This window comes from Bos grunniens, chromosome 2, assembly GCF_055505025.1.
Source record: "Bos grunniens cultivar Pamir isolate PY7600 chromosome 2, Bosgru_T2T1.0, whole genome shotgun sequence".
NCBI classification, from domain to species: domain Eukaryota; kingdom Metazoa; phylum Chordata; class Mammalia; order Artiodactyla; family Bovidae; genus Bos; species Bos grunniens.
In genome coordinates this window covers 117,644,271-117,654,239 of record NC_141166.1, presented here as the reverse complement: position 1 = coordinate 117,654,239, position 9,969 = coordinate 117,644,271, and the positions used below count along the sequence as shown (strand labels likewise).

At 41.0% G+C, this 9,969-nt stretch overlaps 1 protein-coding gene across 1 annotated transcript; it reads left to right on the top strand.

Moving 5' to 3' along the window:
- Positions 1 to 1,197: 1,197 nt before the first annotated feature.
- LOC147378630 (intraflagellar transport protein 70A) lies at positions 1,198 to 4,691 on the top strand. The gene has a single exon (XM_086359998.1). It carries the CDS (start codon positions 1,965 to 1,967, stop codon positions 3,957 to 3,959), a length of 1,995 nt encoding a protein of 664 aa, XP_086216124.1. The 5' UTR covers positions 1,198 to 1,964; the 3' UTR covers positions 3,960 to 4,691.
- Positions 4,692 to 9,969: the final 5,278 nt, after the last annotated feature.

The following is a 9,969-nucleotide window of genomic DNA, read 5'->3' as shown; positions in this document are numbered from 1 at the left end:
ACCCTGAAAATCAGACTGCTTGATTAAAGATACAAATGATAATTTCCTATTTCCATATTCGTAGCACCTCACCCAAAGTATCAGATTACACAAAAGGATTTTAAAATATTAATATTGAGCTTGAGTTTCCAAGGGACAAGTATAGTCGGGTAGTCATAAACGTGAAGACCCTCCCCCAGCCACCCACCCCACTCCTGGATTACTGAGCAGCACTAGCAAGCGTCCTTCAGCCCAAGCACCTCCCTGGGTTGAAGGCCCTAAAAGGGTGTACCCAGAAATTAAGTTGAAAGAAGACTCAGAGTACAGTTATAGTGGACCTTATCCATTGCTTTCTCTGGGGATCTTAGGTGGGCCAGAATGCTATTCAACCCATCTGAAATGGGTACAGTTTGTCCCTTTCTCAGTATCATGAAGGGGAAGGTTTCTTGTCTGGTCCCACCCAGAAGAACAGAGATCTGTCAATTTCTCAGCAAGGTAAGCTGAAAGAGCACAGAAATTCCATTGCTTTAGGATATAAGCAATGTCTCCTGCCTGCTGTACTAGGTGACTAGGAACTATACCACCCCCATTAGATATTTTATAACACCTGCTCACAGCTACAATTCAGATATGGAAGTTCAAATGTCTATTGCCCACACCATGTTGATTGGTTGTTTTAATGGAAGGAAAAAAGACACTACTTTTCCAGCACACAATGTGGCATCAAACACAGGGCCTTTACAAACTCATCTATAGGAAATACATGGAATAGGTTACAAATAGTTGCTATTTCCTACTGAAACTAGCTGCTGAATATCATGGCAATTCTGCTGTGTGCTCTTGAGCAAATTCTTTGCTCAAAAAAAAATTTTTTTTGCTGTGTGGTCTTGAGAAAATTCTTTAAAACTTTCTAGTACACAGATTGTGTGCCTGTAATAAAGAGAACACACGTGCTGTTTAAGATTAGAAATAAGGTACATCAATTGTCTGAGGGCCATACAATATGGTTAGTGGTGGCACTGGAATTTATGCACAGAAAAGATGTTATGGGCAGCAAAAGGACTTGATTGACTCTTTAAGTATACAGGAAAGATGTGATTTTATTTGTACACTTGTTTACTTTGGTATTAGATAGGCCAATGTACATCATGGATGATCAATGGAGATGTAGGGGGATTGAGGAAGATTGGTTTCTTACACGTAGTGAAAGCTGGGGAGCCAGACCAATAGATATGGCCAAGATTAAACACTAACATCTACTCAATAATAACTGTTCTTTGTGGAGGGCGGAGGGAACACCTGGATCTAAAATTAAACGTCTTCCAGTACCAGATAATATTCACAAAACCATTCCCCATCGTTAACTTGCGGAAACGACAAAAATAAGAATTATCATTATCTACTGCATATTACTTAGAAAGTGTGCCAAGGCAGCTTAAAAAGAGAAGCTACTCTAATTCCAAAAGAATTCCGAAGATATAGTCCACGTTTTCCTTCTCATTAAATTATAAAAACTAACCGACACCATGAGTATATATTGCAAAGTGTATGAGGCTAAAAACGTAAGGGGCTTCAGATCGCAAACCTTTCTTCCCCGAGCCAGAGACAGGTGACACAAAAGGCGGCCAGCAATTTTAATCAACAACACTAATGGAAGGCAAGAGGGTCCGTCCTTCAGAGACTACGCCTCCCAGCATGCAGCGCTGCACGTCCAGACGCCTGCGCGATCGGACCAGTGCCTGCCGGGAAGTAGAGTTTCCGTTTCGGAACTGCCCCGAGGCCTTTCGTCTATCTTCCCTGACTCACGACCTCCGCAGCCCGGAGTTCTCGGGGACTAACACAGTAATTTAAAAATTCACTTCAGTGATTCTTTTATATTCCTTCCGCAGTTTTCCCGTTGCCAAGTAATATCCGGACAAAACAGTTTTCCGTTTCCGGTTGGCATGTTGCCTTGGTAACTGGGATGCATAGCCGCGGAGGCAGTTATGGCGGGGCTGGGCGGTGAGCCCATCCCCGACGGGGAGTTCACCGCGGTTGTCTACCGACTCATCCGGGATGCCCGGTACGCCGAAGCCGTGCAGCTGCTGGGCGGAGAGCTCCAGCGGAGCCCGAGAAGCCGCGCCGGGCTGTCGCTGCTGGGCTATTGCTACTACCGCCTACAGGAGTTCGCGCTGGCTGCCGAGTGCTATGAGCAGCTGCGCCAGCTGCACCCGGAGCTGGAGCAGTACCGCCTGTACCAGGCCCAGGCCCTGTACAAGGCCTGCCTCTACCCAGAGGCCACCCGCGTGTCCTTCCTCCTCCTGGACAACCCCTCCTACCACAACCGGGTCCTCCGTCTCCAAGCCGCGATCAAGTACAGCGAGGGCGACCTGCCCGGGGCCAGGAGCCTGGTGGAGCAGCTACTGAGTGAAGGAGGAGAAGACAGCGGGGGCGAGAACGAGCTGGATGGCCAGGTCAATCTGGGTTGTTTGCTCTACAAGGAGGGACATTATGAAGCCGCGTGTTCCAAGTTCTCTGCGGCCCTGCAGGCTTCGGGCTACCGGCCTGATCTTTCCTACAACCTGGCTTTGGCCTATTTCAGCAGTCGACAGTATGCATCCGCCCTAAAGCATATCGTGGAGATTATTGAACATGGTATCCGCCAGCACCCGGAGCTGGGTGTGGGCATGACTACTGAGGGCATTGATGTTCGAAGTGTTGGCAACACCTTAGTCCTTCACCAGACTGCTCTAGTGGAAGCCTTCAACCTCAAGGCTGCCATAGAATACCAACTGAGAAACTATGAGGCGGCCCAGGAAACACTCACTGACATGCCACCAAGAGCAGAGGAGGAGTTAGACCCCGTGACCCTGCACAATCAGGCACTAATGAACATGGATGCCAGGCCCACAGAAGGGTTTGAAAAACTACAGTTTTTGCTCCAGCAGATCCCCTTTCCCCCAGAGACCTTTGGCAACCTGTTGCTGCTCTATTGTAAATATGAGTATTTTGACCTGGCAGCAGACGTCCTGGCAGAGAATGCCCATTTGACTTACAAGTTCCTCACACCTTATCTCTATGATTTCTTGGATGCCATGATCACTTGCCAGACAGCTCCTGAAGAGGCTTTCGTTAAGCTTGATGGCCTAGCAGGGATGCTGACTGAACAGCTCAGGAGACTGACCAAACAAGTGCAGGAAGCAAGACACAATAAAGATGATGAAGCTATCAAAAAGGCAGAGAATGAATATGACGACACCCTTGAGAAGTACATTCCTGTGTTGATGGCCCAGGCCAAAATCTACTGGAACCTTGAAAATTACCCAATGGTAGAAAAGATCTTCCGTAAATCTGTGGAATTTTGTAACGACCATGATGTGTGGAAGCTGAATGTGGCTCATGTTCTGTTCATGCAGGAAAACAAATACAAAGAAGCCATAGGTTTTTATGAGCCCATAGTCAAGAAGCATTATGACAACATCCTGAAAGTCAGTGCTATTGTGCTGGCTAACCTGTGTGTTTCGTATATTATGACAAGTCAAAATGAAGAAGCTGAGGAGTTGATGAGGAAGATTGAAAAAGAGGAAGAGCAGCTCTCCTATGATGACCCAGATAAGAAAATCTACCATTTCTGCATTGTGAATCTGGTGATAGGGACGCTTTATTGTGCCAAAGGAAATTATGACTTTGGTATTTCCCGGGTTATCAAAAGCTTGGAACCTTATAATAAAAAACTAGGAACTGATACGTGGTATTATGCCAAAAGATGCTTCCTGTCATTATTAGAAAACATGTCAAAACACATGATTGTACTTCGTGACAGTGTCATTCAAGAATGTGTTCAGTTTCTTGAACACTGTGAACTCTATGGGAGGAACATACCTGCTGTTATTGAGCAACCCCTGGAAGAAGAAAGAATGCATACTGGAAAGAATACAGTCACATACGAATCCAGAGAGTTGAAAGCTTTGATTTATGAGATTATAGACTGGAATATGTAGTAATGTCTAATGATGGCTTTTATCAAAATGGCTCTGATAACTTTATATATTTGCAACTCTCTTATCTTTGTCCTTTGGCGTTTTCACATTTGTTACACATTGAAATTTGTACACTTGACAATTATAATGAAAATAATTTAGATGTATCTTTTGAGAAACATCACAAAAGGAGTATAATAAAAAGAACTTGAACCCTAGAAAGATTTATGAAAAATTCAAAAGTGAATGAGGAAATGTGTCTAATAGTATTTGTAATGCCTACATCTCTCCTTTGTATCTTTTGTGTTTTGCTATACGCTGAAAAAATCCTGCACAAGAAGATTATATCCTCCAGGGACCAAGCACTGTCAAGTCCAGAACTCAGTTAATGTGTAGGACATCTGGAGATTGATTTCATGTTATACTCCAACAATTTATCTTTGAGTAACATTAATTTGTAATGCATATGTTTTGCATAGATTTTAGTATGTCTTGACAGAATTTTCCAATACAATTGTAATGCTTTCTTTAACAAAAATTCTTTATATTCCAATTTTTTTTTTTAACCTGCAAGATTTAGTAGGAAATTATACCATATCAAAACTATGGTGCTGTGGTGTGGAGACAATAAACAACTGATAAATTTTCATGGTTTTCTTTTGTCCATTTGTTAATAATTTGAATATATGATGTTACTCCTTTCTTTAACTGATTAATAACACTTATTAATAAAGTTCTAAGATACCCTTAAAACTTGGTTTTTAATTCTTGTTTCTACTTAGGACACATTAATACTGGACTTTGTTTTTATGTTGTAACCTCTTGGAAAAAGAAAAATATTCTACAAAAAAAAAAAAAAAAAAATACTCTATTCCAATCACCCCATCAAAGTCTTCTACTCATACCATAAAATGTTATCAATGGATTCTGAAACCTTATGACATTTAATTTTCTACAAGCTACAAGAGCTTTATTATTTGTTTCCTCCACCCTTTATAAAGTGACTGGCGTGGCCACTTAACCTGGTTTAGAAAAAGTCAACAACGTTAGGTTGAACCATTGCTGCTTTTAAAAGTTTTCAACCTACAAAAACAGCAGTTCCCATGATTCAACCTAATAGCTCTCAATGAATGGTAGGAATTACTACTATAATAATTTTTTTTTTTAATTTTCAGGGAGGAAAAAAACTAATGGTACCCAGATGAAACATGCTGAGAATAATTGTGTAGCATGACATCTCTGGGTACTGAGATTCTATATCTGTCTAAGAATTTGGCTCATTGTGAATTCTGCATGGGCTTGAAATTATGTCATATTTGGTCTGTTATCTGAGCTAGTACCATTTATCCAGCTGATGGTTATGGCCCCATATTTGGAAGGAAATTCTGAAGGGATTATTAAATGAGTTTATATGTTGTACACTGTAGAAAATTTTCCATTTCCTTACGAAGTATAGATAGCATGCAGTCTCCTTGCTCAAGGAAGTGACTCCTTTCCAAACCTACTAGTTCCAAATAAGCTTCTGGAGCATGTTAAGAACGTGTTTGGCAGTTTCAGTTTTCCTGTTGCATGTTAACTTGGACAAATGATGTGCATACCTGCTGTTACTGAACTACTCCTGAAAGAAGAATGTGAATATTGGAAATAATACAGTCACATATGAATCCAGATAGTTAGAAGCTTTGATTCAAGAGATTATGGCTCCCCAGTGGAAAATTCTTAAAGAGATAGGAATACCAGACCACCTTACCTGCCTCCTGAGAAACCTGTATGCAGGTCAAGAAGCAACAGATAGATCCGGACATGGGACAATGGACTGGTTCAAAATTGGAAAAGGAGTACATCAAGGCTGTATATTGTCACCTTGCTTATTTAACTTATAGGCAGAGTACATCATGGGAAATGATGGACTGGATGAAGCACAAGCTGGAATCAAGATTGCCAGGAGAAATATCAATAACCTCAGATATGCAGATGACACCACACTTATGGCAGAAAGTGAAGAGGAACTAAAGAGCCTCTTGATAAAGGTGAAAGAGGAGAGTGAAAAAGCTGGCTTGAAACTCAACATTCAAATACTAAGATCATGGCATCTGGTCCCATCACTTCATGGCAAATAGATGGGGAAACAATGGAAACAATGACAGACTATATTTTCTTGGGCTCCAAAAATCACTGCAGGTGGTGACTGCAGCCATGAAATTAAAAGACGCTTGCTCGTTGGAAGAAAAGCTATAACAAACCTGAACATCGTATCAAAGAGCAGGGACATTACTTTGTCAACAAAAGGTCCATATAGTCAAAGCTATGGTTTTTCCAGTAGTCATGTATGTATGTGAGAGTTGGACCATAAAGAAGGCTGAGTGCTGAATAGTTGATACTGTTAAACTGTGGTGTTGGAGAAGGCTCTTAAGAGTCCCTTGAACTTTAAGGAGATCAAACCAGTCAATCCTAAAGGAAATAATTCCTAAATATTCACTGGAAGGACTGATGCTGAAGCTGAAACTCCAATACTTTGGCCACCTGACTCACTGGAAAAGACCCTGATGCTGGAAACGATTGAAGGCAGGAGGAGAAGGGGATGACAGGGGATGAGATGGTTGGATGGCATCACGAACCCAATGGACATGAGTTTGAGCAAACTCCGGGAGTTGGTGAAGGACAGGGAAGCCTGATGTGCTGCAGTCCATGGGGTCCCAAAGAGTCGGATATGACTCAGTGACTGAACTGAACTGAACATACTAGTAAGAATCATTCACATCTGTAATTCTAAGTGGACAAAGTTCAAATATAACAGCTACAAAGTTGTTGGGAAAGATTGAAGGCAGGAGAAGGAATGACAGGACGAGATGGTTGGATGGCATCACCAACTCCATGGACATGAATTTGAGCAGGCTCAGGGAGCTGGTAAAGGACAGGGAAACATAGCGTGCTGCAGTCCATGGGGTCAGAAAGAGAAGGACATGACTGAGCAACTGAACAACAACAACACGAGATTATAGGTTGGATTATATAGTAATGCCTGACAATGGCTTCTATTTAATTCTTCATTAGCCCCATTTCACAAATTTTTAAAATCTATATTTCTCCTTGACAACTTTTTTGTTGTTCACTCAGTCATGTCCAACTCTGCAACCCCATGGACTGCAGCAGGCCAGGCTTCCCTGTCCTTCCCCAACTCCCAGAGCTTGCTCAGACTCAAGTGCATTGAGTCGGTGATTCCATCAACCATCTCTTCCTTTGTTGTTCCCTTCTTCTCCTGCCTTCAATCTTTCCCAACAACTTTGCAGTTGTTATATTTGAACTTTGTACACTTAGAATTATAATAACAATATTATCTGATGGACTTTTCCATCTTATTAAGAGTAGGGAGGACTTCCCAGGTTTTACAGTGGATAGGAATCCACCTGCCAATGCAGAGAATATGGGTTCAATCCTTGGTTCAGGAAGCTTCCACATGCTGTGGAGCAACTAAGCCTGTGTACCACAGCTACTGAACCTGTGCTCTAGAGCCCACATGCTGCAACTACTGAGCCCAAGCGCCACAAGCACTGAGCCTGAGCACCCTAGGGCCCTCACTTCACAGCTACTGAGCCTGTGTGCCACAACTATTGAAGCCCGTGTGCCTAGAGCCATCCTCTGCAACAAGAGAAGCCACCAATAATGAGAAGCCCACACACCACAGCTGGAGAGTAGCCCCTGCTCACTGCAACTAGAAAAAGCCTGGATGCAACAATGAAGACCCAGCGCAACAAAATTAGCTTTTTTAAAAAAGGGAGCATGCAGTATAAGCTAAATCACTTTTGCATTCTCTCTGCCAGTAATAGTCACCAGATACTGGCCTCAAGCAACAGTTGCTAGAGTGACATCTTTATATAAGCAAGTAACCATAAAGAGCAATTTCTTTTCTACTTTAGGCTATAGAAAAGGCTGTGGCATGAGCCAAAGAACTGTTAGGAGTGGTGTGTTTGCATTACTCTGGTGACCGGTATATAATGGTCCATGGCTGGACCATTTCTTTTGGCAGTGCAATGTGGCATGCAGGACCTTAGTTCCCCCATGCCCGGGATCCAACCGAAGCCCCTCGCAGTGGAAGTGCAAAATCTTAACCACTAGACCACCAGCGAAGTCCCTGGACCATTTCTTAATCAGCAAATAAATATAGGTTTATTGTGGTATCTCAGGATAGACTGTGCTGTCCAGTAAGACCAATTCTTATTAAAACTTAATGCCTTCACTCTATTTTTTAAGTCCTTCAACTTTGTGGATCTCAGCAATGTTGAGTTTGGACCCTGGGCTAAGTTCTTTGAGAAGTACAAGTCCTAAATGAATAAGAACTGTTTTTTTTCAGGTATGAAGTTTGGTTCATGACTTCATTTTTCTTCCATAATTTGATTGCTTGATTGGTCTTAAGTTTCATAATCAAACTTTCCCTTCACATTCCATTTTTTATTTTTTAGAATCGATTGTGCCTCCTTGTGAATACTAACAAATATCAAGAGTGGAGACTCTAATGAGTTCAAGGTAGGAGGAAATGAGCACTGAATTGATAATGAAACGACGAAGGTATTGAGTTTCAGACTTTCCCCAGTCAAGTTTTAGGTCTTAAGAAATTCACTCACCCACTGAGGCCCCGGTCATTTGAAGTAACTCTTCACAGTTAATTCCAGCTACAACATCTGCTTCTATGTAAGTCATACAGAAGAAAGCTGCCTCTTTTTATGGCATGAATATATATTAATAAGTCACTCAGGAAACACAATATTTATGTGTATTAACAAGTGTTTTTTGGTATTTTTACTTACGACAGTAAACATTAACGCCTCAGGTAACTGTTGTTGTTATCTCATTGGATGCATTAACATTCTGACACCTACTAAGAAATTTGGATTTTTGTCTTTTTTCACTTGGGAGATTTAGTTATAGCTCTAGCTATGAAAATGTATTATAAAGCAATCCTCGCTCTCTGCTATGGTTGTGCATAAATTAAGAATTTTGTAAATATTTATAAATTACTTCTCAATCTCTCTAAGTTTATCTACTGATGTGTATTTATTGGAGAAGGGGATATGTGCTTTTAATTATTCTCTAAGAGGATATACCAAAAATTATATATATTTCTGGAGTTTTATTAACAAGTTATTATAGTATGTATTTTTAAAATCAGTTATTCTTGAAATAGTCTCTCATTCCCCTGAAGTGAGGCCTCCAGCTGCCAGTCTGCCAGAAATTTGTAAAGAAAGGAACACTGAGGTGAAGATGAAACAGAGCTTTAGCTTTGTGATTTACTTTACAGCCCACCTTGGATCCCCTTCATGTCCAAATCTCGGTAGTTAATCAAGTGTCTGCTGCCATTAACAGAACAGCAGTAATGGATAACAGAGTGGAAGTAACAGATGCCAGAGCTACTTCTGTAACTCACTCACTCAGTCGAGTCATCAGTCCTCACACCCTTGTTTTAATACGAGGAGAGGTCATGCAGACTTTCAAAAGGACAAAGCCACAAAGAACAGGAAGAGAATTTCCAGTTTATAAAGCTTTCTTTTGGAGCGGCTTCTTTTTTTGCCTTGAAAGGCTCTATTTAGGAGGTAGCAGTGTTTATTGCTATAAAATGTATCACAAGACAAGAAATGAAAAATATCTCTCCCTTACCACACACCCTCTTTTCTTTTTCTTTTTTATCCTTTATTTTTTGCCTTTTGTCAATTATAAAAGGGAGTAATTTCCTGACAGCTGGTGGTTGAAACCATAAGCAGGTATTAAACATGCATACCAACGTTTTAGCAATGCGTCAGGTAAGCTAGCACTATGATTATCAAGATGACTTTAGAACAATTTAACCATGCATTTTTGCAAATTGAAATAACCTATCAATAAAAAGTGATTCTTAAATTAGTAAAGCCAGAGGAAAATTTTAAAAGGAATCACTAAGAGCACTGGCTCTGTAGAATTTGTAGAATATGGTGAGCTTTGTATACAATACTTGCAGGAACTCCTATACTTTTTTTAAAAAACTTTATTTGATCTCAAT

What these genes read in the sequence shown, in the direction of transcription:
- LOC147378630 (XM_086359998.1), top strand. Translation starts at nt 1,965, where the DNA reads ATGGCGGGGCTGGGCGGTGAGCCCATCCCCGACGGGGAGTTCACCGCG.